The 16,320-nt window shown below is 42.1% G+C and overlaps 1 protein-coding gene across 1 annotated transcript in view; it reads right to left on the bottom strand.

Moving 5' to 3' along the window:
* ARG2 (arginase 2) overlaps positions 1–16,320 on the bottom strand; it is a 23,966-nt gene extending 7,646 nt beyond the window's left edge. Inside the window, exons 1-4 of the mRNA XM_072864215.1 lie at positions 16,096–16,320; positions 15,860–15,932; positions 1,432–1,609; positions 393–552 (exon numbers count right to left, since the gene is read on the bottom strand). Coding sequence (XP_072720316.1) covers positions 393–552; positions 1,432–1,609; positions 15,860–15,932; positions 16,096–16,212 — 528 coding nt within the window. The 5' untranslated portion in view covers positions 16,213–16,320. The remainder of the gene's footprint in view (positions 1–392; positions 553–1,431; positions 1,610–15,859; positions 15,933–16,095) is intronic.

The raw sequence follows: 16,320 nt of genomic DNA, 5'->3' as shown, positions 1-16,320 counted from the left end.
GGAGGTTCCCTCTTCCGCTCGCTCAGTCGGTGGAGCTGCTGCCATTGCACAGCCTCAGCACCAACTCCACTCACTACACAGGAATGGCACCACAGTCAGCTGCTACGCAGATGCTCGTGTGAACTCCTGCTTTCTGTACAACCCACGAGGGTACTCACAGAAAGAAAAATCTTTTTCTCGTTCTTGTTTCTAAATGTGTGTGTATGTATATTTACGTGTGTGTGTGTGTATATATAGGTACATGTGTACACATACAAATAATATGTATTGTTGCTTGTACTCAGATAAGAAAAGGTGTGCATTTGTAGCAGATAAGAAAGCACCTCACACCAGAAAAAGTAAAATGCTCTGAGGACTTCAGTGTAGGCTAACTGTACAAGCAAGATACTTACTTTATCTTTGAGTTCTCTCAAGAGAAATGAGAGAGGTTGTCCATGGAGGTTTCCAGACTGAGTTGTAAGAGGGGTGTTGATATCAGCATGCGCATCCACCCAAATCACACCAAGGTGAGGGCACTGCCGTGCATGGCCACTCACAGAACCAAGTGCCAAGCTGGAAATACAGTAAGCAAAGTCTTTAGTCACCATTTCTCCTTCAGAACAGCTACAAGGACAATGGAAGTTTCTGCAACTTCAGTCAGCAACATTGTCGTGTTTCAGCACATCAGACATCCGTGACAATAAAGGGTGCATCCCATACAACCTGCATGGCATGCCACTATCGTTATTCCAGGAGACTCCAAGTAACTCTACAGGACTATACTAGTACTGACAGATGAGAAAGAGCTCTTCTCTCTCTCCACTGTCACCCTTCCCACACTCTAATCTTCACCTGTTCTGCTCCAAATGATCTCTTAGAAAGTCTAGTCTGCTCACTCATCAATTCTGCTATTTACCCATTTTTTTATTCCAGTCATGACACCTCCCCCCCAATTCATTCTCACATGCCCTACCTTCTTCAACCAATTCTCAGACCAAAGGTTAGTGAAAAAGAGAAGAAAGAGATTCACATGTTATAAGATCTATTACAAAATGGTCTGTGTGCAGGCATTACAAACCCAAGAGTCAACATCCTGAGAGTTGAGGGGCAAAAGAGACACATCACTAAACATTCAGCAATAAAGAAACTGCAACAGTTCCTAAAGGGACCTGACTACACAAACTTTCCCAAACAGGAAAACCTCACTTGTATGTCTGCAGATCGCAGAACAGTCTGGAACTAAGCAGTACTGCCTTAGAAGGTCAGATTTTTGTAGCTGTCTTCTATGTTCCACCCTAAGAGCCCCAGCAATAAAATCAAAATGCTGCTACCCTATGGTACTGCCAGGAACTGACCCCAAGTTGTTCCCACTATCCCCTTTTTTAATTTAATTCTTGTACTCCCAGTGTCAACCCACAACATGTGCCACTAATTGCTTCTAGTCCAGCTCACCTGTGATCACCTCCTATAGTCACACAGCTGTGTCCAGCAGCTACTGCTCTGCTTACAGCATCAGCCAACACCTGGCTGGCTAAACCCACCGACCGGGGATATAAAATCAGGTTGTTGTACAGTTCATCATTGGGAACTTGAGTGAAATTCAAATCTCCAAAGTCATACACTTGGCATCCTGGAAACACAGCAGCAAAGGGAGAAAAGTAAGTTACTTAAATAAGTGCCCAGAGAAATGTTCAAAATACGGTCCCCTCAGAAAATCAGTTGGGCAAGCATGAAAGGAACAACGGGAAGAGAATGGATTCATTTGACTATTTGCATGCCCTTGCAAACAACCGTGTCACAACTTTACAGACTAGAAAGCTTAAGATAGTCACTTTAATTCAGCAATGAGATACAACAATCATAGAAAGTCACCTAGAAAAACAGTTTGAGGTTTTTAATTATTTCTTGGCAATTTTAACAGGAAAAAGTAGTTTGTATTGCCATCTTCCTTCCCAATTAGACAGACTGTATACAGCCTTAAATGAGCTCAGTTGCTCAAAGATGCCTAGGACTACACATTTCACTAACTATACCTGAGTCCTAACAGTTATTTTCCATCTTCAAACCCCACAAGAATCCAGGCACAAAAATGCCAAGTTACCAATAAAGGACATTTTCTTACAGTACTTCCAGGCAACTCCATGGAGGATGCACTAGTGCTTTGCAAGAGAACTTGTCCATTTTCTCAAAGCAAGATGTTCTAGAAGGCATTTTAATTCTGGGGCTTTGATCCCAACCCTCTTTGAGATCCTATCATTGCCAGTTACAACTTAATTGGCTGTTGAAGCCCGACAACATTCTGGGTCTAAGACTCAGCCTTTCCTAAAATGTATTTCTGTCTACTTACCCTGAAAAGGAGTCACTTCACAGATTAGGAAACATGGGAACATTTTTGAGCGTTGTTTCGCCTCCTCCACCCACTGGGAGCATATTTATTAATCAGCTGCCTTTAAAGTTTAATTCTCTTTCATACAGTTTATGCTCTGAAGCTCTGCTGTCCAATACCATGTGCTTTCTTAACAGTCATTTAGATACCAAAATTTCTAACAGTATTTCACAGGCCAGAGGCTCTCAGTTTCAGATAGGCCTGTTGCTGCAGGCACTGATGAGGACTGTAAAGGCCCCAAGGTATTTACAGCTACACCAGCAGTGGCGGCTTAATAAGTCAAGACCACCGTGAATACCAGTCATGCCTGTCCCATTTGTTCCTCAGAATCACTAGTCTGTTTACCGTTCAAAGCATTCAGGCTAGAGCTTAACATTCTGCCTTTAGCCATCCTATGCCTAACAGGGCACTTTGAAAAATTAAGTCAAATCAACTTGAAGAAACAGCCCACTTGGAGCTCTGGGCTTCCTCCTTAATTTCCATTAAGCCATTAATCTAATGTCTAGGAAACAGGGTCTGTGAATTTGCTTGGTGGAAATAATGTAAAAGTAGCATTGAGAAAAACATGGCTTTATTATAATTTGAAAAGGAGTTTTGACTGGTGAAAAGAATGAAGGAAGATGGTTGAGTCACGAGAATTAGGTGGCTGGGAAATAGGCAAGCATCCTTTTTATAGCAGGGACATAGATGGACATGCCAGGGTATTTGCTAGGAGAGGACATGTCAGTTGAGCACAGCTACTTGACAAAGGATTAAATAAATGTAGTCTCAGCAGCTCTGTGAGAAAGCACATTATCCGCAGAGACTTAAAGCAGTAAGCTGGACCATGACATACCACTCCCTGGTTTTCAAAAGGCAACACAGGCATACAACAGTATTTTTTTCCTCCCTTAGGCAATACCTAATTAGCCAGCAGGACTACAGCTGTGGAATTTTGAGCATTTTGTTCAGATTTGAATGTGCTATCTGATCTCCCATGTGATCACTACATTTTTTACCCTGTTTCATTCTGCTGCTATGCAGAATCAGAAAAGAGTTGAGAGTTCTGAGAGATGTTCAATGAATGTCAAAAAAATCTGTTTTTTTTTTTTTATTTGTGTCTTCCTGCAAGGCTACTTCTCACGCATACACACACTGCTACACATTTCAAGGTTTGATGAAAATACGTGAATGTGCCTGGAAGACAAGTTTTGGAAGTAAGACTTCAAGACATTGCATCATTCAATAGGTATCAAGAGCTTTTGGAGATGCTGTACAAGTTAATACCACCTTTGATCTAATACCTCTGACATCTGTGGGAAGTAAATCTGCAGTTGGGAGCTGTGTTCAGTGACTTACACATTGCAGGACAGCAGATTACACAATGTAATGGAAGAAAGGACTGCCACTTATGTTTTGTTCTCTTATAGGACATACAAGCACATCAAGTATTTTTCCCATTAAAGGATGAAAAAGAATGAAAGGAAATTATATCATGAAGCTTCATCTTGAGATCAGTGCAAAACAAAGAACCAACCATGCCATCTTTCACAGCACTTTAAGGAAACAGTTAAGATTCTTCAGGTTATGCTCAAAGCAGGCCAAACACGGCAGATTCTAGCAAGTGTGTTTGGAGAAGTAGCACTTGTGTTCAAGAATTTCTTTCTTCTTTATCCTGTCCTCCTCCCAATCCCCATTTGTAAGGCAAAAAGACTTGAAAGCTTCTGAATAAAAAAGCCATTCATTTCTTATGATTACATCAGGTTCATACAGCTCACAGTGTGGGTATGGCAAAGATGGAGAGACAGACACACACTTTTGGGGTCCAGAATTCTGGGATCTTGTCCACCTTTTGGACAAATGTTACTCTCTTATCTCCTGCATTAAGACTCCTCTCTCTAGTTATTTTTATTAAAAAGCCTAATGTCTGTTAAAGACAATAGATGCCTTAGTTTTTGTTACCATCTTCAAAAGTTTACTGTTGTTCAGACAGAGTTCATAAACTCATAGCAGCTTCTTTTCTCAGCTTTGTGCTTCCCTCTTATTCAGGCACACTGTTTTTATGTGCTTGCAGAGGATAGCTCAAGTTTCCCATGGTGATATGGATGTTTTCAGACAACTATCCAAAGGCTACCTGATTAAGATACAGTTAATCTCAGAAGTACGCACTAATCCAATCCTCGAACATTAATAATATCTTTTCTTCCTACTATATTTTTTAATTGTGCTTAGAGTTTTGAAAGCGATGATTAAATGACCTTAGGGCAAAAAGAAAGCTTAGTGAATAGATAGTACACAAAAAAAAATTTTCACAATACATAGATAAACCATGTATCCTGAAGTGATTAGAAGTGTATGTGCATGTGTGCACAAATATTTATTAGGACTGACCAGATGTTAAAGAGATGAACTCAACATGTACATTTGTCTTAATGCTTACTGAACAGCAAAGAAAAAGAATTTGTCAAATTATTATTGATGTTTTTTCTTAGCTTCTATTTAGTGTCTCCGATATTAGTCTAATACTTAAAGACCTGAATTGTTTTCCATTTCATCTGCCTGCTTGCACATAGTTTTAATTTAGAGAAAGATTAAGTTTTTTAATTTTTAACTACATTATTTTGTCCAACATAGAAATTGCTAAATGGATAGACATGCTGTAGTGCAGTGCAATCTGGTGGATCTTGCCGTTATTTGGCTGTTAGTGAAAGATTTATATAATCCACCACACCAAACAATATGCACTTACTTTCTTTGGTAGTTGGGGCACTCTCTATTTTAAGATACTAACAGCTATAAACAAACAGCTTTTTAAATCAGCACAGAAGGTTAACATGAAGAATATATATAGGCCTTTTAAAAGACAGTAGATCCAAGTTCTGAAAACTGGAAAAAGATGTGGACAGACAGGAAAGCCAGCTTCCTTACACACATTAGAAAGCACAGCATCCATGCCATTTGTCAGTGCAGCAGATCAAGTCTAGCCAGGATTTAAGTTCTTTTTAAATGGAACAGTACCCTACAGTACTTGCAAACTAAACACCACAGACATTTTGCTAGTAACTAAGTAATATGAAATTAAATATGATCAAAAGTAGTATTTTGTTCCACTTTCAAGCTCTAACAGAAATTACATTCAAATGAAAAATATATTCTGTTTGATTCATAAGTCAATTATCAAGAGTGCAGAAAATTTATAACAACCAAGTCCACACAAGTCAGCTTCATCAGCACTCTGGCTCAAGAGGAGATCACTTTTTGAAGTGAGGGGAAAAAAAACAAACCAAAACAAAAAAACCAAGAACACCCAGGCTTGATTCTTCTCTTTCTGTTTCAGGAGCTTGGAAGAGGTATCAGGGAGATGGAGGTGTCAATCTGAATATGAACACACAGTATAATCACATAAATGAGATGCATATATGCACAACAGTCCTCCTGTTAGTATGAATGATTAGTGCATAAAGGCAGCACACGTCTGTTCTACGCCTGAAGAGTGCAATCCTCAGTGGTTCAATGCCCCCCTCTGACAGAGTTTCATCAACAGGGCTGCTTGGGGGCACATTTCAGCCAAAAATGAATAAATTAACTTGAAATAGTTTGAACAGTACATCTTCTCCCTAGGCCAACTTCTTTTGACCAGAAGAGGCTAGGGAAAGGTCACATATGCATTCAACCAGCAGACCAGGGGATGGAGAGCAGTCATTTCTTCAGCCTGCACAGCCAGAACCAGAACTTTACCTGTACCTGGTAAAGGAAACCAGCATTTTTCATCATTAGGAGCCAAACTTCTACTTAGGTAGAAATACAAATTAAGAACACATTTAAGAAAATAAAGTTTCCTGCATGCCTTTTCAAATAAAATATCAATGTAGCACTCAGGCTCAACTCAACGATGCTTGTAACTGGGACATAAGATGCCCTTTAGCAAGCTATATGACAATGGTGATGTTCACCTCCTGTCATCTTAAAATACAGTCCCTTTATTCAGCACCCACAGTAGGCAGCAGTTACTATAGCAAGTAATTTCCCTGCACAGATTTAGATAAAATTTTCTTGTATAAAAGCAGGCAGCTCATAAGTCTGGGGACATTTAACTAGAAAACATCTGGACAGCAGCAGGGAAAGCCTCCCCATCCTCCTCTACTAGGATGCTGCACCAGAGCCAGATGCAGCAATCTGACAAAAGGAGATTCAGCTTTCAAAATCCAGGCTGTCTGCTGACATTGCCCAATGGCATGCTACTGTAACACAGTTATAACAACTCTCCTAGGCAGCAAACAGGAATTGGAACAAAAGCATGTGGAACATGAGATAGAAATGATCTCCTGACACTGCCTATTTATACTGGGTATTTGTGAACTAGAGGTAAAAAAACCCCCTAAATTAATGGGAAAATTAAATATTTCCTCTTCTGGGTTTCCAAACCCTGCTGAACTACTTTCAAAGGAATCTGGAAATCCCACTGTTATTACACCTTACTTCATGCTATGTGTTACATAAAACCGCTCACATGAAAGCATCACTTCTGCAAACTGTTTTCTCAGATTACAGCCTATTTAGTGAATCACCGCAGACACAGAAAGGCTTTTCAGGAAGCAATGAATATTATGAACAATGTCGACAGACAAACTTAACATTTTCCTTCCTGTGAACAAAACAAAGGGCTACAAGCTGTTACCATCCTTTTTTTCAGTATAAGCTCATTGGCGTAAGGATTACAAAGTCTGTACCATTCTCAGAGACACCTTCAAAACGTTGCACAACAGCACACAAATGACTCAATTCATTATGACCAGTGCATTCTAAAGCCTACTTTAAGACAGTTTTAACCCTCCAGAATTATCCAGGGTGTGCGTGTGTAAAAACAACTATATAAACAAAGGGCATACTTTTGTTTTACATGAATATGAAATTAGGCTAGCAAGGTTCCCACTACAAGAGACTGAGACTTCAGCAGCCTACTTTAACCATAACCTTCTGGCTTGGAGTTCTTACGCAGTGTCTAATTCTCTTTGAACGGAATATATCTGCTGGAAGAAATCTCCTATTAGATATAGAAATTTGATGGCTCAATAGGTTTCTGCCAGCTCTAAAATTTCACTTCCTAAGAGGGAAGCTCATGGCTCAGTTATTTCCACCCTGCCTGTTGGCATTCTGAAAGGTCTGGTTTAAGACTAAGTTTCTGTATCTGTACCTATTTAAAAGGCTTCAGCTCATACAACAGCAACAAGCAAAGCCAATTCCAATTGCTACCCCACGTCTGTAGTCTCAAGGTGTCCTTTGCATAAAATGAGCCAAGAAATATTTCTTCCGACACCAAATCGAGCAGCCACCTCATTTCCCTTTGGTAACCATTTAAGTTTAATCTCTTAGGAAATCCAGTGCGCTTGACCTGAAGAGGTCTCCAAAAACGTCAGTATCGGGTGTTGGGAAACATTTGCACTGTGGCTTGCATCACAGATGAGACAAGGGTGCAGCTACTGCAGTCTGCCACTCTGCTGACAAAGCCTGCCCACATTCCAATTCCCTTCAAATAAGCTTAACCCAGAAACAGTTCCCAATAGCAAGAACACCATAAGGCACTTACAGCCATAAGAAGTCATAATACCAAAACAGCTCTCCTCAACAACAGGCACCTTGTGCTTTAGATTGTTACAGAAGTTAAGTAGTTAGTATATCGGTTAACCCAGAGAGGCAACACTTGAGAAGAAGAGAGAGCAGAATATATCAGAGATTAGTGAAGTCCTCTCCCCCTCCCTCTTAGCAGCTGCAAGAAACTAACATCAGACCAGCTCACTTCTTCATATTCAAATGAAATATCTGAATTTTTTTATTTGACTTTAGTGCCTCATTCCCTGCTTTTCACCAGGTAGTTTTACAATGGAAATTTCCATCTTCCATCCAAAAAAAAATCCTCTGTACCATATTCACATAAGCACACACCTGCCATAGGTATCTTGGTCTTGTGAGAACACAATGAAAGACAGGAATAAAGTTTCAAATGAGAAGGTAATAACAGATTCTGCGCACCATAAAGCGGATCAAAACACAACTCGTTACCTAAATTTTCCCTCTGTCATCTCCCTTTGTGCCCCTCCCCAGTAACTCCTCTCCTTCAAGACCATTCATGGTAAAAAAATAAAACAGCATGTGATCTGAACTTATTCCAATCCAGAGATCATTCTGTGGGTGCAGAAATTCAGCAAAGTCATGTATTAAAACTAATTTTATAATATAAAAATATCAAGGATGAAGGGCATTGCCATAACACCAAAGAAATACAAAACACCCAAGAACTCTGTTATTTGGTCCTTAAATCTCATCTCCCTTTATTAAAAGATCAGGAAAAAATAATCACTTCAGGTTTCCTTATCTGCATCAGCATAGCTTAATTTTTTAAATGTATTTAAACTAAACTGATATGAGGAACAATTACGATTAAAGCACCTAGTGAATTTCACCCCAAATTAACAAAGTTTCTTTTAAAGCCAACTTCATGGATAATGCGCAGGCTGGAATATGCACCCACCAAATGGGAGAGGAAAACACAAACAAACATTGAATCAATGACTGACACAAAGCTTTTCATTCCAAAGCAAAACCAAGCAGATGGTGTCCTCCATCAGCATGGCGAACGGAAGAGAATCAGAACTGACCTACTGCAAGGAATGCTCTGACTCCATGTACTTTCTTTGCTGGCATTTTTCTAGTAAATTCTAAGGCTAGCTGTAACCATGCAAATATGAAAGGGTACAACATTCAAAACGATAAACTACAACTGCTGTCAGAGCACACTCCCCCACTTCTAGGAGCTTAGCTTCCCGTGCTCAAGGCGAGCTCGCCGATGAGGTCTGTTGTGAAGAAGCAACCTAGAAACAGCCTCAGTGGAGGCCTCCCCAAAACAGCTCTCCTCCAAAGCCTCAGCAGGGTTCCTTCTGCCTGCCTGGTTATCAGAGTCAGCTCCTGGCTGCCTTCCCTCACGAAGTGAAGCAGCACCTGCCTTCGATGCATTCTGACAACTGGCATAATTTCAAAGCAGCACTGCAAATGCCAGTTACAACCAATCCATTTGACTGTGCTTTGATTTTTGTCCACTGCGTCTTTGAAGCTAACCAGTCATGGCTAATTGACATTTGAGAGGTAAACAAGAATAACAGAGTCTCTTGGATCTCTATCTCTGTATAAATAAAAAGAGGTCATTTATTCTAGTTCCGGAAATAAGCTGCAGTACTACATAAGTATGTTTTACTGATTTTATTAAACAAAGGTGTTTGTGCATGCTTGTGTCTGAGGGAGAGAAAGGAAAAAGAAGAGGCCTGCCATTTACCTGTTCTGTTTCAGGGAAAAAAAGGGGGTGAGGGTGTGCCTGGGTAAAAAAAAGAGCACTCCCATTTCTGCTTTGTAGGGCAAAAGACTTAGCTGTTAGTCTAACACCTTTATGCTATATCTTTATGCTATATCCCAGGTGGCCAAGAAAGCCAATAGCATCCTGGCTTGTATCAGGAATAGTATGGCCAGCAGGACTAGGAAAGTGATCGTGCCCCTGTACTCAGCACCAGTGAGGCCGCACCTCGAATACTGTGTTCAGTTTTGGGCCCCTCACTACAAGAGAGACATGGAGGTGCTGGAGCGTGTCCAGAGAAGGGCAACGAAGCTGGTGGAGGGTCTGGAGAACAAGTCTTATGAGGAGCAGCTGAGGGAACTGGGGTTGTTTAGTCTGGAGAAAAGGAGGCTGAGGGGAGACCTTATCACTGTCTACAACTACCTGAAAGGAGGTTGTAGAGAGGTGGGGGGGTCAGTCTCTTCTCCCAAGTAAGAAGTGATAGGACAAGAGGAAATGGCCTCAAGTTGTGCCAGGGGAGGTTTAGACTGGATATTAGGAAAAATTTCTTTACTGAAAGGATTGTCAAGCATTGGAACAGGCTGCCCAGGGAAGTGGTGGAGTCACCATCCCTGGAGGAGGATGGTGGCACTTCAGGACATGGTTTAGTAGGCATGGAGGTGTTGGGTTGACAGTTGGACTTGATCTTAGAGGTCTTTTCCACCCTTAATGATTCTAACCGATCTTTTCCTGAGAATGTTCCTAGCAAATTAATAGACTTAGCTTTGACAGTACTGACAGACCTGATTAGAAAGAACCCATGAATAGTAGCATTTCTCACCTCAACAATACAGAGATTTAACTACACACCATGGTGCTTAAAATGCCAGCAGTTATTGAAAATTTTGTCTGTCTCCCATTTCAACTTTATCAACAGCAGAAAATGTGAGGAAAGAGGCTAAAAAGACAGATCTTGATGTTAGCTATACAATAAATTTAGACTTTATTGGAATTCTACAGATTAGAGATATCTGACTGGCTCTACTAAACTAGAAGGTCTTAAAGACTTTAAAATACTGAGCTTTGAAGAGAAACAGTTGAGGTAAGAGCTAGTGCAAAGCTAAACTGGATTCTCACCCAAGAATACTGAATTCCTGACAGATCGTGTTTCTAACACTAATGAATCTTTGTCAAACTACAGTCTGCATGTCCAATCTTAATTCAAATATAGGGCAAGCAGAATGGTACAGTTTATCAAAAAGTCTTCAGGGATATAGGCAACTCTTTAAATACATATTGGCTGATGAAAGTGATTTTCTCAACACTGCAGCTATAACTCTTGCCAGTCCACATCTACTGAACCCCAGCACCAGTACTTCATTATGCATACATTGGTGCATAATTGAAAGACTATTTATCTTCCTCAAACTCTTGACCTGAGAAGATTTAGAGTGGAAAAAGAGGAGATATATGTAGAAGAAGTTGCTTCATGATTTATTGTTAAGACTGAAACTAACCATATGAGCAATGTTGGTGAGACAGCAAAGTTGAATTGCTATTTTTGGCAGCAGATGTCAGTAGGAGTCCAATAGTTTCAGGCAAAGCAGGAGCGTTATTTGCAGTCACATTCAGATTAGCAGCTCCATTCCTGTAAAAGAGGAGGCTACTCCTTTGAGTCACTACACTGACCTCTTGATTCCTATTACTGAAGAGCTTTGTTCCAGTCAAACAAAACACTAGTAATATGATGGTCATTCTCTTTGACAAGTCTAACTCTACTTCTTTCTGTAGGCCACATGCCTCTGCAGGCCACTAACTTGTCAAACCAGCAACTCAGATCCAAACTTTGTTAATCCATTCTAGAGTAATCCAAACCCAAGTTTGACTAAACTCAGCAACACAGCCATCTCCGGCTCTGAATAAAGGAGGGGGGGGGGGGACCCAAAACAGTCAACATACAAGAATGAATACTTGGGAAGAAATTTTATACTAAAGTTGTTCCCATGTTAGCAACAGCAGAGGTGCCCTAAGTCACTTCAAGGGCTATAGTAATTAATACAACAGCTATCTATTACTTATAAAAATCTGAGAACGGTCCTTCTCTCCTTCAAGTAAGATGACTAGGCAACACTCTGGATTTAAGTTTGATCGGATTCTCTGCTTAAGCTGCAGCAAACAGGAGAGGTCCAAGAAATTCTCACTTTAAAGAACTTCATACTTTGCATCTTCTATAGCTTAGGTCAAGTGCATCTGTCACCTACCTTCCCCACTCCTTCCCACCAAGAGTCCAAGAGCCTCCACATATTACACCCATTTCTCTTTACTGCCAGAATACCACACAGCCCTGCAAGCTTTGTACCCTCACCTCCCCCATGCCAGGGAGTTATGGGTCTCTATTTTCATATAGCACTTTTACTTCTTTGGCAAGATGGAAGAGTTCTTCAAGGTGTTAATATTTTAGTTTCCCTTAGGGGAAGAAGCAAAGCCAAAAGACAAACATCACCAAGGTGAATAAAAAGCCCCACAGGCTTAGTCAGTTATATTTTAAGTTATCCCTGCTATAGACTTGCACACCCACTGTTTTTGGCTTGGGAGCTGGACTCCTGCTGTATTAACTCTCCTCCTGAGTACACCTTGAGCTACTACCAACACATAACAGTGTTCTCTGCTTCCAATAAGGAGATGAAAGTCAAGTTAGTGGCTCAGATTAATCTCTGACAGTCTGGTACAGACTAGCGATACCATCTGCCTCCAAGCTCCCTCCTCATATTTCAGCCTAAGCATAAACAAGCTGTTCATCGGCAGTCATCATTTTAGGCAGCCAAGAATTTATCATACCATGTAGGTATAGTCACAGTCTCTTTCAAGGGAGGGATCCCCCCCCAAAAAATAGAAAATGGAGTAGCAGCTCAGGACACTACAGTAGGACTATGGAAGAACAGAAATAAGGATAGGGTGAAAGGAACAATACAATTCCCTCCCAAAGTAACCAGTCAGTGAAAGCAAAATGCAAAACAGTGCAAAAAGGAGGAAACAAAGGTCTAGTGTTCTTACTCTGATGTGGCTTGAGCACTATCAATGGAAGTCATTAAATTGGGCATACAAACACACGAAAAGCCATGTGGTTGTTCACTATTCAAAGTAGCAAAGTATATACATATAAGACTAAAACAAACAAACGCAGTGTATGCATCTTACCACCTGAATGCTACATTTTAGAGGAGTCTTCAGAGCATCTTTATTTTATGCAGGTCAAACAATTTGAATATACAAATGGAAAATTAATAAATCAAACTTTACAATTTCAGGCAAACAGAAGAATCTGATCACCAGAAATCTCTTCCACTTGAAAGAAGTGAGGGCAATTTTATTTTAGAGTTACTGTTAATACAGGTTTTTCATTACAGGAACACTGCCTCTTTCCCCTATCTATACTGCCTTAGACTGCCCAGAATCCACCCACACTCTTTTGGGATATGATACTGGGAAGCATCATTCCACAGCTGGCTTCATGCCTGGTTCCAAGCTTGTAATGACAAGGAAAGTGATGTTTATAGCACTCCCTCACATCCCAGTGGGGAATGGGGGCATGCAACAGCAACACACACACACACACACACAGATCCTGTGGACACCAATGCTTCATAAGTAGCCAACACATATGGGAGAGCAGAAGCCTTGTATCTTAGATAAATGTTATTTCTTTTTAAAGGAGAAACCTGGTCTGCTGCAGTATTATTTACCTGCTCCTGGAAAACAAGCAACAAGGTCCCATGAAAACTAATAATTATTTTAACAGATAAATAGAATATCCAAGTTAATAATGAGAATAATACTGTTGCTCTATTGCCTTCTTCAATGTATGAGAAAAAAATTCATAGTGTTAGAAAGCAGCTAAACTTTTACTGCCAGTTCAGTGTACCACAAGAGTCCAAGCAATGGCACTATTATCACATTACAGGCAAAGCTATCCTGCCAGCTCAGGGAAGAAAAATAGACAGCCCATACACAAAAGCAGTCATTTGTTAAATTTCCATGAACAACAGATGTGCACAATACAAGAGGCTACATGGTAGTTTCCTCTTCAATCTACCACCCTACCCTCAAGCAGATTGTCTTTGCAAGATAAACAACTCCTCTGTGTATGCTGGTGACTGTCATTGTTTCAGGACTGGCCCTCACAGCAGAACCTGTTAAAATCCATGTGTCATCTGAACCTGTTCATAAGAGAGCTGCAGAGATTTAAGAAGCAATAGATATGAACACCAACTGAAAACAAACCCTACCCCAGGTGAAGAATACATCAGCAAAAGGAAACTGAAACTGCAAGAGGAAGGAATCCCAGAGCCTTTAAGAATTGTAAGGGAACAGCAAGAAAATATCTCCATGTGCATTATTGATTAATGGGTAAGGAGTCCATAAGAAACTAAACAGTGAAAGTATTTTTTACCTTCCGCTTGTTTTTTTGTTTAGCTTGCTTCATTTCTATCCCCACAACTTTTTGTTACTGGAATTCAGAAAGGGCTTGTATCCTCCTTTCTTGCTCCCTTCTCCAAGTTCCTATTGAAGTGAGCTTGTGTCATGCAAATGAGTTTTTTCTGTTGGCTTGGATTCCCCCTCCCCCCCCCCAAAGAATTCTTACAAAATGGAAGTATTAGATCTGAACTACTTGAAAGAGAACCCCAGTCCTCCAGTAGAGAATTCTGTCATCGATATAAAAATAAACTGCTGCCCACGGACTTGCCTAGAATAACATATCCTCCTTTCAAATCTGGTATCTTGTTAGTTTAAAATAAACTCTAAGCACAGTAACATCCAGACCTGCTTTTATTCCAGTATATAAGAGCTCTTTCAGACACCCTCTTCTATGTTTGTAGAGGTTATAGATCATGCTCACTAGAATTAAAATATCACCAAGGATGGCACACATCTCAGCTTTGCACAAAACAAGACAGGAAAAGAATGTCTACTCATTTGATTGCAAACTGGGACTTTTCAGCTTGTCATAAGATATGCAGGATAAGCCTACAGGGCTGCACAGAACAATAGCTTCTGTTTTAAAGAGGTCTTATAATTCAGAATAAATTTGCCAGAGGGTTATTAGGCAATTATCTTTCCTCTGCATGTATCTAAATTCCACTAACACCAATCACACAGAGCAGATAACATAGTTCTTTCTGTAGTCCACTGCTGCAATCCATCCCCATCATACAGTTTTCTGCAACACCTTTTAGAATAGAGGTTCCCTGAGACAGAATTCAGCTTTACAAGTTTCTATCCCTCATGTCCTGTTTCTAATAACTGTGATACAGTTTTCTGCAGTTCTCAGCTTGTAAACAAAATAGATGTGAGAAGTTGAAACACAAGTAAGTGCATGGATTTGCTTAAATAACAGTAGTGGTAACAGTGAAAAGACCAAAAACTTTCCATTCACACAGTGCTATTTGCAAGTGCTTTCAAAGCAAAACTTCAGACAAGATCTCATACACAAATCTGAGGATTTCTCCAGAAAGTTCTGAATTTCATCACTGGAAAGCATGCAAGTATTTTAGGAACAAGGGAAGTAGCTGGTAATGAATATGGAAAAAGCAAACACATGATGTGAGAAATCGAGGAACACAGTGAAGGGTATTACTTGACTGGATACCCTGAGCACACATAACGTTTTAAACGGCCTCACGTTTCTTTAGGTCAACACGGGAACGGCACACTCTCCATTGCCAATAAAAGCGCTCCGTGTGCCAGCGCAGCAGACAGACGGGTACACCACTGTTGGTGGGAAGCGGGAGAACATCGCGGCCGGTGAGCCGGGAGACCCAAGCTCTCTTTGTTCCGGGGAACCCCACGAGGCCCCCGGTGCGGCCGTGCGCTCCGCCGGGTGTTTCACGCACAGGAGCGGCTGAAGGACACGCACAAGCGGGTATGCGACAAGTCACCCTTTCCCGATACCGCAGAAGCGCGGCAGGTATCACCTTCCCCCGGGCGCCGGGGACTCGGGCATTTTGCGTTTCGTGATTCACTGAAAGGAACCGCTTCCACCTACCCCGCCCCCCGGGCTCGCAGCAAGCGGCTGAGTCACCCTTCGCCGAGACGAGCCGTGAAAAGGATGCCCTACCAGGGGAAGGGAAGATGAGGGCAGCCCGCAGACCCCTCCACCCCGGCGGCGAAGCCCCCGACGCCGCGCCGTGTCTCACCGAGCCCAGCCAGCCGCTCCACCAGCCCCGCGGCGCGGAGGGTAGCGGGGCCGTGATCCACTCCCCGCCGTTTCTGCGAGACAAAGAGAAGGGGGATGTGTTAGCCAGCGCTGCCTGCGGCCAGGGACGCGAGCCCCGCCGAGGGGAGGGGAGCCGAGCGGCTGCAGCACCCGCCTGGCCCCTCGGCGGGGCGGAGGGCGCCTCTTCCCCCCTCCCGCATCCGTCGCGACGCCCACCTGCCCCCTGGAGAGCGGGGCTCCCACCAGCGCCACGGAGTGCGCCTGCTTGGGCAGCTGGAGCCCCACGTCCGCCTGCTTGCGGAGGAGCCGGGCGAAGCCGCTGCGCAGGGCCATGGTGGAAGCGTCGCGGAGCCGCCGAGCGATGCCTCCGCCGCCGCCGCCCCGCGCCTTTTAACGAGCTCCAGCCCCGCGTGCGCCGCGGCCGGGAGCCGGGTCCCCGCC

This window comes from Ciconia boyciana, chromosome 6 (genome assembly GCF_034638445.1).
Source record: "Ciconia boyciana chromosome 6, ASM3463844v1, whole genome shotgun sequence".
NCBI lineage: Eukaryota > Metazoa > Chordata > Aves > Ciconiiformes > Ciconiidae > Ciconia > Ciconia boyciana.
The sequence above is the reverse complement of the archived record's forward strand: the minus strand, read 5'-3'. Positions and strand labels throughout refer to the sequence as shown.